A 15,179-nucleotide genomic window follows, 5' to 3' on the forward strand; every position below is an offset into this window, starting at 1 on the left:
CGCACACAAAATGGTGCAGATCTAGACTTGTGTCCTGTTACGTAGCAGGTCAATGACTTTGTGCATTAATATATAATTTGTGTCATTTTTCTTTTCTGTGCTAGAATGAGTGTTCAAGGCATAGGACATGGATTCCATGTCGGCCAGGCATGCAGGACTGGCTCTAGGGGTTTTAGCGCCTTAGGCATGCGGCAATTTCGCCGCCCCACACACTGGTCCCGCAGCTCCGGTGGAGCTGCCACAGTTGTGGCTGCGGGAGGTTCACTGGAGCTGTGCAAGCAGCTGACCATCCACCCGCAGCCATGACTGCGGCAGCTCCACCAGAGCCGCGGACCAGGGGACCCTCTGCAGGCACGACTGCGGTAGGTCCACCGGAGTCGCCTGCCGCCCCCTCTGGCAAAACGACGCCCACCAATAATCCTGACGTCCTAGACGATTGCCTAGGCCACCTAAATGGAAGCGCCGGCCCTGCAGGCATGGCAAGAGGCCATCACCTCCCTGAGAATGGAGCTCAAGACAACACATCAGCCCAAATAGGGTTTATGGGGTTTTACCCAGCCTTTTATTTTTTCTGTGCCTTTTTTTTTTTTTCTTCTTCCTTGGTGTGCTGTTTTAAAACTTTGAGAATGCTGTGACCTGCAGCTCTCCTTACTCGGTTCCTATCCCCAACACACAAACAGTTCTGCTTAGTCCTCTGTCTGTCCATTTCAGTTGTGACCTATGTACTGCCACTCCATTCCTGAACCTATCTTGAGTGATACTCAGACTAGACTTGTGGTGGGAGGGGATTGTGCTGTGGGAAAACATCCACTATAGGATGAGATCATCAAACATATTTCTTTGGTGATTTACACCAGGATTTCTGTATCTCCAGAAATGAAGACAGTGCATTAACCCACAGCCTCCTCTTACACCTAGTTCTCCTCTGGGTTTAGTCTAAATTTCCCCTGAAATGGCCCTTACAAAATACAATTTAAAATTTCAGGTGTTCTGTGGGGATGGAGAGTTTCATGTTGTTTCTAGTCATTTCTCATCTACCAGTAGGCTAGTAGTCATGTTGTGAAGCTTTGAAGATGCACAAATGCATAAAGTGTTTGGGGTGGGAGGAGATGCGGGGTCCCCAAAGCTCTGAAATGGAGAGGTGAGGAACTATATAGTCATGTGTGTTTATACAGCACCTATCATTAGTGAGGGTTCTGATCCCGATTAGGGCATCTGAGCACTACTGTAATGTACATATTAAATACTAGGGCTGTCAAGCAATTAAAAAAAATAATCATGATTAATTGCACTGTTAAACAATAATAGAATACCATTTATTTAAATGTTGTTTTCTACATTTTCAAATATAATGATTTCAATTACAACACAGAATACAAAGTGCATAGTGCTCACTTTATATGTATTTTTATTACAAATATTTGTACTGTAAAAAACAAAAGAAATAATATTTTTCCATTCACCCAATACAAGTACTGTAGTGCAATCTCTTTATCATGAAAGTTGAACTTACAAATGTAGAATTATGTACAAAAAAAACTGCATTCAAAAATAAAACAATGTAAAACTTTAGAGCCTATAAGTCCAATCAGGCCTACTTCTTGTTCAGCCAATCGCTCAGGCAAGCAAGTTTGTTTACATTTGCAGAAGATAATGCTGCCTGTTCTTGTTTATAATGTCACCTGAAAGTGAGGACAGGCATTTGCATGGCATTGTTGTAGCCAGCATCACAAGATATTTACATGCCAGATGTGCTAAAGATTCATATGTCCCTTGATGCTTCAACCACCATTCCAGAGGACATGCATCCATGCTGATGATGGGTTCTGCTTGACAATGATCTAAAGCAGTGCAAACTGACCTATGTTCATTTTGATCATCTGAGTCAGATGCCACCAGCAGAAGGTTGTTTGGTTTTTTTGGTTTTTTTTTTGGTGGTGGTGGTGGCGGTGGTTTGGGTTCTGTAGTTTCCTCATGAGAGTGTTGCTCTTTTAAGACTTCTGAAAGCAGGCTCCATACCTCATCCGTCTCAGATTTTGGAAGGCACTTCAGATTCTTAAGTCTTGGGTTGAGTGCTGTAGCTATCTTTAGAAATTTCACATTGGAACCTTCTTTGCATTTTGTCAAATTTGCAGTGAAAATGTTCTTTACATGAACAACATGAGCTGGGTCATCATCCGAGATTGCTATAACATGAAATATATGGCAGAATGTGGGTAAAACAGAGCAGGAGACATACAATTCTCCCCCAATGAGTTCAGTCACAAATTTAATTAATGCATTTTTTTAACGAGCATGAGTTAGCTATGATTAATCAACAACTCTATTAAATAACTAATACTCAGAGATTGTTCCAGTGTAGCAATAGCTAATTTTCTTCCTGGGCTCTGAAAACATCACCTAATAATCTTCCCATTTGCAGATTACTTGAGACGCCAGGGACCGTTCTGGGATAGCTGACAAACCCAGGTGTCTTGCTTTGAAAATATAAAGAGCGATGTATGGGTTAGGTATTCTCACCATCCATGTTGTACTAGCCAAATCACATGATTTCCCAAACTATTAACAGTGATAAATGTTGACAATTGTAGTATACAAACACCAAGGAAGAAGAGGAATTATTTAGGGTGGCATAAGCAGGGCAGGCTCCTGGCTTTTTGCCGCCCCAAGTGGCGGGGGCGGGGGAAGCTGCGATCAGCAGTACTTCGGCGGCAGCTCCACCACACCACTTTCTTCTTCGGCGGCAGGTCCTTCCCTCCAAGAGGGACCGAGGGACCCGCCGCCGAAGTGCCACCCCTTCCCCTTGGCCACCCCAAGCACCTGCTTCCTGAGCTGGTGCCTGGATCTGGCACTGGGCATAAGGGAGGGGTCACTAGGAATAATAAAAGGAAATTAAGGAGGAGAAACTTCCTTGTAGAAGGGCCATTTAAATTTTGAGATATTTGGGCAGAGTACTAAAGAATGTACTACAGGGGCGTAGACAACTTTTATTATGGGGTGGAGGGGGGAAGGAAGAAGATGTAGCTACTGTTCCAGACTAAGTGTTTCCTTCATTAATGCAGTCCCTACATTTTGGGGGGATAAAGCCTTCAATTGTATACACCCACATATAGGGAACAATCCTGCATTGACAAGAGGTGGATTAGATTAACTCTAGTACCAGTTCAGGAAAGAATTTAAGATCCCATTTATGCTTTGGAGTCATAGTCTCTAACTTCTGTGGACCAGATCCTCAGATCTTCCTCAGTAGAAATGGTGGGAAAATAGGAAATACCAATTTTTCATTGAAATTTCAACCTTTGTGATATTTTCTGTCCAGATGTATTACTAACACAAAGCTTCCTTTGGCTCCAAAGAGAGTTTTACGTCTGTACAAACTGAGAGAGGACTTCAATATTTATAATTAGGTCTGCTCTGGATCTCAGCCCAACTTTTTGACACGCAAGGCATATTCAAAGATTTATGGGAAACAAGTACATTATACTGGTTTCTCTCACTCACTTTCATCTTCTTCATTGCTCATTTACAATTCCAGAATATTGGCTTTTCAATCATTTCACTGGAATAAAGATACATTACTGTTGCAATTAACTCATAAGAGCATTCACACTCCAGATGTATTTTCCCATTAAAATTTTCACACTGGGGTACTTTTTATTTCAGAACTGATCCTGCATGTAGGGCAGCAGTGTGGACAACTGAAGAAATACACCAGCACTTAAACAGAAAACATCCCTTAGCCTCGTGAGTTTCCTTAATTTGCCGATGGGCTTCTGTTGCTTTAGCAGCAGAAAACATTTTTTTCTAATCCATTCTTTATTTTCTGAACTAGTTGTATATTAATGCATTTTTAAAAATTAGATAGTCACTAATTTACAAAGGTAGATAGTACATGCTTCCTGCCCCATGTAGCTTACACTAAAAATAAAATGGCACACAGTTCAGAAGAAAATTAATATGGCGACAAGAGATGTTGTCTGGTGGATAAGAACAAGGAAAGAGAATGGAGTAGTCTGTAAGAAAGTACAAAAACAAGAATGGGGGGAAAAAGAGAGTAGCTGAGGAATAAAGTGAAAAGATTGGGATGAGCATAGGGAGTGGAATGGAGCTAGGGAAAGTGAGAGCAGTAATAAAGGAGGGAGCAAGATGATAAGTGGGGCCTTCAAGATAAGGCCGAGGAATTTGAATTTTTAGTGGTAAGAGATGGGAATTCAGTGGAAGAATTGAGGGAGGGAGATGAAGTGGCCACAATGGCAGGAGAGGAAGGTTGGTTTGACAGTGACGTTTTGGACAGATTGGAGCCAATGAGAGACAGTGAAACCCAGAGAAGAGAAAGTTACAAGAGTTAAGGCAGGAAATGATCAGAGCACTGACAAAGGAATTAGCCTTGGTTCAATAAGGAAACTGCACATCTTGAGATTATTAAAGAGAAAGAAGAGCCCGAATTTAACTTCAGCTGGCTTTGTTCATGTTAGTAGTTACATTATACGTTGCCTTGCATGGGACTCACCTAAACTAATGGCGGATATGTGCCATTAAGTAGCATTGACTACTATTATTACTATTTTCTTTTCCTCAGTAAGTAAACTGCTACTTTAGTTAGAAATACTCTCAAGAGAGTCAGGTTGCTAGTGCTGAATTTTTAAATAATTATTTGCAAAGGCTTTTTGCAATATGAGATATCAGTTATCACTAGAACTAGTTGAAAAATTTTCAGTGGAACAGTTTTCCATCTGAAAATGGAGTTTTGTTGAAATGGAAACTTTTTGTGGGAATATTGATTGATTTTGGCCACATTTTTGGTGGAAAAGTGCTTAAATGAATTGTTTTGACTTAATATTTTTACCATATTTAAATGAATTGTTTCAATTTTATTATTGATTTATATGTATATTTATATTTAATATTATTTTATACTTTATCAGAATGAATTCTTTCAATGTTTCCAAATACATTTTTGGGGGCATTTCAAATTTTTGTTCCAATTTGGAATGCAAACAAATTTCAAAAGATTAGAATTTCCCACAGGACAGAAATTCCACTTTTTGACCAGTTTTCATTGTAACACTGAAAATAATTAAATATAATGATGTCAAATGAGTCTGTCTTGAATACATCCCAAATCTAAAATGATAGTAAATCTAATAAAGGGATCAGTGTCATATAATACAATTTCTGAATGACTTGAGCCAAATGTTCTGTAAATTATTTGTTTGCTGGTACTAGGCAATAGCATTTTATTGTACATTAATATACTTTCCTCATATTTCTAGATACAACATCTGCCATAAAGCACAAATGAGCTTCTTCAACTATGGTGTCAGTTTAAAAAAAACGGTGATCCCACATTTCAGCTGTTATTGTCTGAATTAGGCACCAGTGATAGAAAGCAAGAGTTTGTACAAGATGTTCACAGGTGGTCAGATCCACTCTAATTGTTTATATTCATCACAGTGTTAGGAACATTAATTTATAATAGCCTTCAATTTAGCATCAGATCACACCAACCCTAGATTTGTTTTTAACACAGAAACATGTAATCCGTGCAATTCAGCAGCAGGAATCTCTCTTCATAATTAAATGTATATCCAGTACCTATGTAAAGTGGGAAGGAAATGGGACTTTGACACAGGCCAATATAAAAGAGTTTTTATATTTAGAACTGAAAGTTAACTTAATCAAATGGGCTATCGAATAGGAAAAAATAATTGTATTATAGCCACACTAGTGCAATCGCCCCACGATGGTATGTTGGCTGACTAGAACTTTCATCTCTCCTTCAAAGGATATAAGAGCATTTCTAAAGAGAATACATACTACTATAATATATGCCACAGAAATAACTTGACATTTATGACTAAATAAAGGGCTTCCACTTTGTATACGTACACTCCTCCAACACTGAACTGAGAGCACCACTGAGCTGTGGAATAGCTAAAATACTTTTTCTGCCTTGCCATAGCTAATATTGCCATATATTGTAACTTCAGCTTAATGCCCACTTAGCAATGTCTGTCTAAGGTGTGGCTGAGTTTAACTACTAGCTAACTTTTTTACTAAATTGTTTTCCTGGGTCTTAATAATATGCTAATAATTTTTAAAAAAATATGTGAACTTAAAAAATAAAATTTGCCTTTTTATAAGATGGCCTGAAATGTATGTAGCAGGGATTGTTAAATTGGGGCTAATTACTCTCAGCCCTCCTCAGAGGGTAATGGATTCTGATTGCAGAAGAGGTTGGTCAGGAGTGAATTTGCAGTTTCTGCACCAAGTCGAGAACAAAGGGAATTGAGACTCCTCATACTGAATATTGCCACGAGGAAGCTGACAATGTCCATTGTGGACCTAGGAATGCCAAGTGACCTAAAGGGTGCTTGTCCTTGTTACGTCATGCATAAACAGCAAATTAGATGCCCAGAATGCAGTAGCTGAGCATGCAGTCTCTAGAGCAGGGGTGGGAAACCCATGGCATGCATGCCAAAGGGAGCATGCGAGTGGATTTTCAGTGGCACTCACACTGCCCGGGTCCTGGCCACTGGTCCAGGGGGCTCTGCATTTTAATTTAACTTTAAATGAAGCTTCTTAAACATTTTTAAAACCTAATTTACTTTACATACAACAATAGTTTAGTTATATATTATAGACTTATAGAAAGAGACCTTCTAAAAACGTTAAAATGTATTACTGGCCAGCAAAACCTTAAATTAGAGTGAATAAATGAAGACTTAGCACACCACTTCTGAAAGGTTGCCGACCCCTGCTCTAGAGCATGTGTATATATAAAGATTTCTAAAAATATTGCATGTCTCTATATTTAAAAAAAAATAGGGTTGGTGTGATCTGCTGCTCAGTTGAAGGTCATTAAATAAATCATTAGTTACCTTCTAATGTGTGGGTCTGACCACCTGCAAACATCTTTTACAAACTCTCTTTGTGCTAATGCATTGTTTTCCTAGTTGTGTACAGAAGAATGAATATTTTCAACATACTCGAAAGGAGAGTGTAAGAGATCCAGTGAGATGCAAATGTCTCTGCAGCCTGTCCTCCCCAATATGCTACTGGATAGATGAAGGGCTGGTGTATGCAGATACCCAGGAATTTCTGGTTCTTGGTATGCAGGTAAAAAGCACAACAAGTATTTCTGATTAATCAGAGATATGCAGATATTAAAATTAACTGACTTGACAATTACCTGAAGATACAGTGAGGTGTGCAAGCTACTCCATTAGGGAGAGGCGCTCATGATGTAAAACCCACTAGGAACATTTAGAGTTGATGTAAACATTGTGATTAAAAATTTGAGTGCCTAAAGGGAGGTACCTAAATCTGGGCCAGGTCAGCCCATCGCTTTACATGTGGATTATAGACTTAATAAACTAACTACCTTGAAAATATATATGAGAATACTCTGTTCCAACTGTTTCCATGCTTGAGGAATTTTCCTGAAGCTGGATGGCTTATGAAAAAGTGGGTGTGAGAGTGTATAAATTAGAGGTTGTAATAAAGGCCCTCAGGAAACACTATGTCATGCCATCCAAACCCAGAGTAATATACCGAATAAAAGACCTTGCAATCAGTAGAATCTGCAGGTGATCAGAAAAACTGGTTCTTTGGCATTAAATATTTAATATGGATTTAGAAGTCTATCATTAGGTACCCAAGTGTGAACATTTGGTCCGTGAGTATTGAATACGCTTCTTACAAACTGATGGTCACCAAGGGCTAGATTTTCAAAGGTATTTAGGCATCTAAAGATGGAGATAGGCACCTAGAGATGTTTTCAAAACATCTGGGCACCTAACTCCATTGAAATAATGTGTTCAGCTTGTATTCATGGCAACCCCCCCCCCAAAGATTCACATTAATAATCTTATATGAAATCTTGTTACTGTCTCCTGGTCATAAGCTGTAAAAAAATCAACTTGATCGTAAGGAAAAAAATAGCAGAAAGAATGAATTTATAGCAAAATGTCAAAGTCATGGGGCTTGTTATTTTTATCACTGTAGCCTTCATTTTTCAACAAAAATTGTTCTAACCCATTTAATAAAATATGATTAGTAATTTTAGGCCATTTAAAATTACTATCTTTGTGCCTGTCAGGTCAACTCCATAGTAAGTGTGCAGGCAAAGGCCAATACTGCCTTTTTGTCAGCTTGCAGCCTTGCCAAAGGCAACAGGAGCAGCAGCACTGACTTAAACCAGCTTTATTATTGTTTCTAAGGACTTGTCTACATCAGGAATTTGCTTCAATTCCAGCCACCGATGGCTTGAATTGAGGCAGATTCCCAGTGTAGTCAAAGTCTAACAACCCGGGGAAATTACAGAATCTGTGTGCCCCATCAAATGACTTTGTGACAAACTCTTCCTAATTGAGAGTTCCTATTCTCTTTTAGCCTCCAGTGATGATTTTAACTTGGCAGCTTTCAAGGTTCCCAGTGAATGTGCTTTAATTTTTTAGTATCTCAACCACCTACCTGCATGCAAAATCTCCTGTATTTCAGAAATCAGAGATACCATCTTTTTAAAAAACAGTTAAAATTGTGGAATCAGTATCTCCTGACCAGAAGCATTCTTATATATATGAACAATCTTCTACATCTTCCTCTAGATCTCTTTTCCTAAGTAAGGAAAAGGAACCTTGTGAAATGTACTTCCAAAAATGTGAATTGATTATAAATGGCATTGTGTTCTTACAAATCTACTAAGCAAGGTGGACAGTGGAAGCAGGGCAGGCACAACCCATTAGGCGAGGGCGCTAACATTTGGGGGGCGGTGACCGCGGCGGCTGGATCTTCGACCGCTGCAGTCATCAACAGTATTTCGGGAGTGGGACCTTTTGCCACCTCTGTCGGGGGTGGCATTTTGGGGGCAGGACCTTCCGCCACCTAGGACTCCAAAAAAACTGGCAACGCTCCTAATGGAAGGGGAATAGGTGGAATGTCTTCAACTGCTGATGTCTGATACAATTTAGATTCTGTGGACTGTTCTTTAGTAATGGAAGATCATTACATGCAGCCGTTATGTCACTGATAGACAAGATGTGACACACTGAAAAGCTGCTTTGTGAAAGATTGGTTATATTATGTTAACAGTCATTAGGAAATGAGCATGTAGAACGAAGTGTTTTCTGTTCACTGTTTTTTCCAGTTGTATTAGTTTTGCCAACATGGCCTTGGTCTAGTTTTTCAGATTTTCATGTGCAATGTGTTACTTTGATAGTATGGTCTGTTCTTTCATCTGTGCGAGTATAATGCAATTCTCTTTTAATAGGATGGAAGAATCCTGTTTCTGCACACATCAATACAAAATCTAGTATATTATGAGATGAAGGCCTATAAAGATCCAGTAAGTGTACTTTCAATTTACAGCCTTTCTTTTATTAAGAGTTTCATAACAAAACATACATAGCTGGATAAGACTAGATATCAAAGTAAGAAACTATCTCTTCTCTTGTATTATGGCTGTCCTTAGTACCGAATGTACAGACCAATCAGTTGTCTTGCTTCAGAAATGTAACTTACCACATACAGAGCCTTATGGAATAATTTTGGCTATTCTTGCACAGATAATTTGCCAGATTCTGACTCAGAAATACTGGTGTAAATGCAAAGTAGCTCCATTAACCCCAGTGAAGTAAGTGTGCTGAATTTGGTCCACTATTTCCAAAGGTAGAGCAACTTCACTCTCAAATAGAAAGGAATTCAAGAGCTTTCCATAGTTTGGAATCTTCTCAAGGAAGCTACGCTACTTATATACACTTCAATATATCACTCACAAACTGAGTCATTATTACAAATTGTTGTCATTTCAGCTAGGATTTCTAGATGCGTCATTGAGTCCTGTACACAAATTCTATACTAATTCTTCCATCCCTCTGTTTTTCCCTTGTCAAGAAGGGTTTAAGCAGATACCTTGTCCCCTGCTGGCATACTTAACTGGTAATTATAGTAGAGTAATGCTGTCAATGTGTCACCCCAACCTGGCCAACAGTGCCAGCAGATGAAATGACAAACACTGTATAAGGCACAGAAGAAAGGCCTTAGGAACTTACAGTGTAAGTAGATATGTATTGAATATATGGTGGGTAGGAGGAATTAGTGTTTGTAGCCTTTGTGGGAAAAGCAAGTTTTGAGTCACATGCATCTGATGAAGTGGGTATTCACCCACGAAAGCTCATGCTCCAAAATGTCTGTTAGTCTATAAGGTGCCACAGGATTCTTTGCTGCTTTTACAGATCCAGACTAACACGGCTACCCCTCTGATACTTGACAAGTTTTGAGGAGCAATTTTAAAAAAAGAGAGGGAGACTGGGCCTTTTGCATTAGGATAGGAAGAGAATTCCAGGAATAGGGGACTGTGAGGCAGAAGTGAAGATGAGGGAGGATAGAAGGGGAGTAGTGAGGCAGGGTTCATTGGCAGAGCAAAGGGATGAGATGGGAAGTAGTAACAAATGCAAATTAACATTCCTTTACTTTATATGGTAACATGGTCCAGACTAGAGCCCTCTCCCACTCGCAAAAACCTTTGATCCACAAATCCCGGAAGAGATACCAATTTCCCCCATGCTACTAAAAAAACGAACGGCATGTATATGTATGTATATGTAAATGGAATTCAGACATAATTTATACCTCTAAAAGAATAAAACAAATCTTGCTTAAACCATGTAAAAAAATACTTTAATGCCTGTTATAATAGACATCAAATCTCTTTCTATCTCGTTTACACATACATATTAAAACCTTTATTTAAAGAAAAAATTAGTATTTTCCTGCAAATTATCAGTCTGTTTTCCCCCCCGCCATCCAGTCCCACTTGCCACAAAGTAAATTTTACCCGCTCCTGCTATTATGGCAGCCGGTCCTGAGGGACCCATGGGATCCCAGTTCCACTGCAGGGCTCTTGTCCAGACTTGTCTTCTAAGGAATAGCCCCTATTAAAGACCAACAATCACTGTTTCAGGTAATTGAATTAAAACATGATATAGATCACCATCAACTGATAAATATGTGCCAGGAATTGGAATACAAATTGGTGCAGATCTGGAGTTTACCTGCCCTGCAGTTGCTTCACCAGATCAATATCTCAAATGAAACCATTGTTTTCACCAGGATTGTGAGTATCAAGAATAATTGTGGATTATCAGCAGGTATAAATATACAATACATAATTGAGGGGATTGTTGTTGTTATTTTATTATTTATTATTTAACTGCTTATTGCTAGGTTTCTAGCAGCTCCTTCGAGACATCTGGTACTGGCCACTGTTGATGATAGGCTATTGAGCTAGAGAGACTGTTGCTCTGATTCTGTACAACAAATCACATGTCTCCTGTTTATTTCTACAAGGCCCGAAAGTGTGCCTAAGTGCTTTTCAAAAGTACAGGGGAGACCCCTGCCCCAATTAGGGAAGGATCTGAATGTAGATGTGATGTGATCAGTGGGGTTAGTGAACAGTAGAAAGGGAAGTAGGATGAGGAACTGCATATATTACAACAATAAGATCCTGTGATATTTCAGCTTTGGTATGAGCATGTCTTGATGGTACATTAAAAGGTTTCTCTGGTAATAATCACTGTTATGAACAATACTTTGGGGCATCATAGAAGAGGTGAGTCATAAAGAGAGTCTTGAAGGGTGGTATTTTGGCAGATCAGAATTGGTAGGGCATTGTATGTATCGTGGCTAGCAGTCTTTTTAGGCTTCCAGTGTGGAAGACGACACAAGAGTGGACCTGTACCATCTCAGTTCCTGGTACAGCATGTGTCTTCAATCACCAAGTTGGAAGGGGGGAGGGACAGGTCAGTGGTTTGAACATTGGCCTGCTAAACCCAGGGTCATGAGTTCAATCCTTGAGGGGGGCCACTTAGGGATCTAGGGCAAAAATCAGTACTTGGTCCTGCTAGTGAAGGCAGAGGGCTGGACTCAATGACCTTTCAGGGTCCCTTCCAGTTCTATGAGATAGGTATATCTCTATATTTAAGAGTTAAAAACAAGCCCATTAGTAAATGAGGGCAGGGAACCTGTAAATGCCAACAATTAAAATAATTTTAGATTTTTGGAGTTTCAGAACAGTTCACTGTTCCTTGGCCTGCATTCTGGAGCTGTAAATGTCTTTGATGTTCATGTTGAAGAAGGCCCAGTGGATCTGTTGGGGAAAAAGCCAGGTAAGATTCATTAAAAAACAAAGGAATAATAGTTCTCTCTCATCACAGATTGGAAGTCGTGGGTGATGGTTTCATTGCTGATTAAAAGATATAAACATGAGATGGTATCTGATAGTATTATTCATAATGGGACTTGTACTACTTCTATTAAGTGAATCACTATAAGTGAAGAGTCATATCCTAAAATACTTGCATAATTTTTACTCAGTTTTTTGCTGTATTTATTCCTTAATAATATTTTCCTATTTATTTGGAGTATTTTTCCACCAGACAGAGTGAGTGGAATTAGGATTTTGCTATTCTCTTCTTTCAGAGTTTGAGCCAAACTCTGAAGATCTTACTCAGACTTTAATAATCATAATCATACCTAGCTAGTAAATAGTGAGGTTAGTGGAAAATCTCCAGCAGCAGAACAAAGAAACCAGGTTTTGTTAGGGGAAACATATAAATGCAAGAGACTCTCAGAGAAAGAAACAGGATGCTTTGGGCAGAAGAGGAGCTTGCTTTTGTTGCAGGGGTGTCCCTTTTAAGTGGGAGAATCAACCAAGGTCAGAGAAAGCTAGCTGACCTAGACAGAGAGAGAGGCTCCATGGTTCTGAAGAGAAACCATGAGCTGCAAGAGAAGGACCCTGGATGTCCCTGAGAACCCTGCCAAGCCCAAAGAACTCTCCAGAGAGGGATAAGGAACCTGAGGTGGGGAAATGCATATGGCTGTGTTTTATTATTTTGTCAATCTGTGCTAAGTAAGAAGTAATTTTGTTTAGAATTCTGTGCAAAGTCAGTGTGTCTATTGGCTTCACTATCACACCACCCTGAAGAGTTAAATTGTAAACCCAGATCACCCACAAGGCTGCAATTCTGAGAGGGGATGTGTTTAAGCTATGGGAAGTCCAAGGGGTTGCATTAGTCCCAGCATCTAGGCCATTGGACTGTGGGGGCTCAGCTCTCAAGAGGGGATGCTAGACAGAGGATCTGCATCCCAAGAGTGCCTAGAAACACAGGTAGCTGTCTAGGGTAGCAGATTTCTGGGAAGCTGCCTAGGATGGCAGATTTGTCCCAGCCAGCCCTCCATCATGGTAGAGGGGTGGCTAGACTCAGTTTAAGTGGGGTTATAATCTAGTTTGCCAGGTCACACTGCCATTCACTCCAATTTGGCTTAGCCACCCCCTTTCATGATGGAGGGATAATGAGCCAAATTTGAGTTGTGTTGTGACCCCATATGCCAGGTTGCAATGCCACTCAACTTTGACCTGGCTGCCCCACCACCATTCATGACTGAGGTGGGGCCAGGCCAAATCTGCCTCCCTAGTTTATGAAGAGGGTGTCAGCAAACTGAAATTTTGCCTATGATAGCAGATTCTCTTGAGCAGCCTCTTCCTAGAAACCTCAGCCAGAGGCAATGCCTGGACTCTGTTCACAGTCAAGGAGCTTAAAGAGCACACTGGGTCCACTGAGGTGTGGCCCAAACACAACAGCCTGGTGAATGTCCAACTAGCAGGAGCTCTACCATGGCTTTGTGTGTGTAATCAGAAGTTGGACCCTGTGCACTCTGTGGTGTTTGTGCTTCATAGACTCATAGGTCAGAAGGGACCAATCTGATCATCTAGTCTGACCTCCTGCACAAGGCAGGCCACAGAACCCCACCCATCCAATTTTATAACAACCCCTATCCCAGGACCGAGTTATTGAAATCCTCAAAATTGGTTTGAAGACCTCAAGCTGCAGAGAAACCACCAGCAAGCGACCCATGCCCCACGCTGCAGGGGAAGGCGAAAACCTCCAGGGCCCCTGCCAATCCGCCCTGGAGGAAAATTCCTTCCCGACCCCAAATATGGTGATCAGCTAAACCCTGAGCATGTGGACAAGAGTCACCAGCCAGCACCCAAGAAGGAATTCTCTGCAGTAACTCAGTTCCCATTCCATCCAACATCTCCCCGCAGACCATTGAGCAGACCTATCTGGTGGTAATCCAAGATCAATTGCCCAAATTAACAATCCTATCATAACATCCCCTCCATATACTTATCAAGCTTTGTCTTAAAGCCAGGAAAATCTTTTGCCCCTACTACTTCCCTCGGAAGGCTGTTCCAGAACTTCACTCCCCTAATGGTTAGAAACCTTCGTCTAATTTCAAGTCTAAACTTCCTAATATCCAGTTTATACCCATTCGTCCTCGTGCCTACATTAGTACTAAACTTAAATAATTCCTCTCCCTCCCTAACGTTAACCCCCCTGATATATTTATATAGCGCAAACATATCCCCCCGCAGCCTTCTTTTGGCCAGGCTAAACAAGCCAAGCTCTTTGAGTCTCCTTTCATAAGGCAGTTTTTCCATTCCTTGGATCATCCTTGTAGCCCGTCTCTGAACCTGTTCCAGTTTGAATTCATCCTTCTTGAACATGGGACACCAGAACTGCACACAGTATTCCAGATGGGGTCTCACCAACGCCTTGTATAACGGTACTAACACCTCCTTATCCTTGCAGGAAATACCCCGCCTGATGCATCCCAAAATCGCATTTGCTTTTTTAACAGCCGTATCACATTGGCGACTCATAGTCATCCTGCTATCAACCAGTACCCCCAAGGTCCTTCTCCTCCTCCGTCGCTTCCAACTGATGCGCCCCCAACGTATATCCAAAATTCTTATTATTAATTCCTAAATGCATAACCTTGCACTTTTCACTATTGTATTTCATCCTATTTCTATTACTCCAGTTTACAAGGTGGTTCAGATCTTCCTGAATAGTATCCCTGTCCTTCTCCGTGTTAGCAATACCCCCCAGCTTCATGTCATCCGCAAACTTTATTAGCACATTCCCGCTCTTTGTGCCAAGGTCAGTAATAAAAAGGTTAAATAAGATCGGTCCCAAAACCGATCCTTGAGGGACTCCACTAGTGACCTCCTTCCAGCCTGACAATTCACCTTTCAATACGACCCTCTGGAGTCTCCCCTTTAACCAGTTCCTTATCCACCTTACAACTTTCATATTCATTCCCATCTTTTCCAA

The 15,179-nt window shown here is 40.5% G+C and overlaps 1 protein-coding gene across 1 annotated transcript in view; it reads left to right on the forward strand.

Annotated features, from left to right (window-relative positions):
* LOC115654583 overlaps positions 1 to 15,179 on the forward strand; it is a 115,097-nt gene that overhangs the window by 23,075 nt on the left and 76,843 nt on the right. The window contains exons 12-16 of the mRNA XM_030569017.1: positions 3,664 to 3,744; positions 6,957 to 7,119; positions 9,272 to 9,346; positions 10,964 to 11,116; positions 12,071 to 12,167. Coding sequence (XP_030424877.1) covers positions 3,664 to 3,744; positions 6,957 to 7,119; positions 9,272 to 9,346; positions 10,964 to 11,116; positions 12,071 to 12,167 — 569 coding nt within the window. The remainder of the gene's footprint in view (positions 1 to 3,663; positions 3,745 to 6,956; positions 7,120 to 9,271; positions 9,347 to 10,963; positions 11,117 to 12,070; positions 12,168 to 15,179) is intronic.

This window comes from Gopherus evgoodei, chromosome 7, assembly GCF_007399415.2.
Source record: "Gopherus evgoodei ecotype Sinaloan lineage chromosome 7, rGopEvg1_v1.p, whole genome shotgun sequence".
NCBI lineage: Eukaryota > Metazoa > Chordata > Testudines > Testudinidae > Gopherus > Gopherus evgoodei.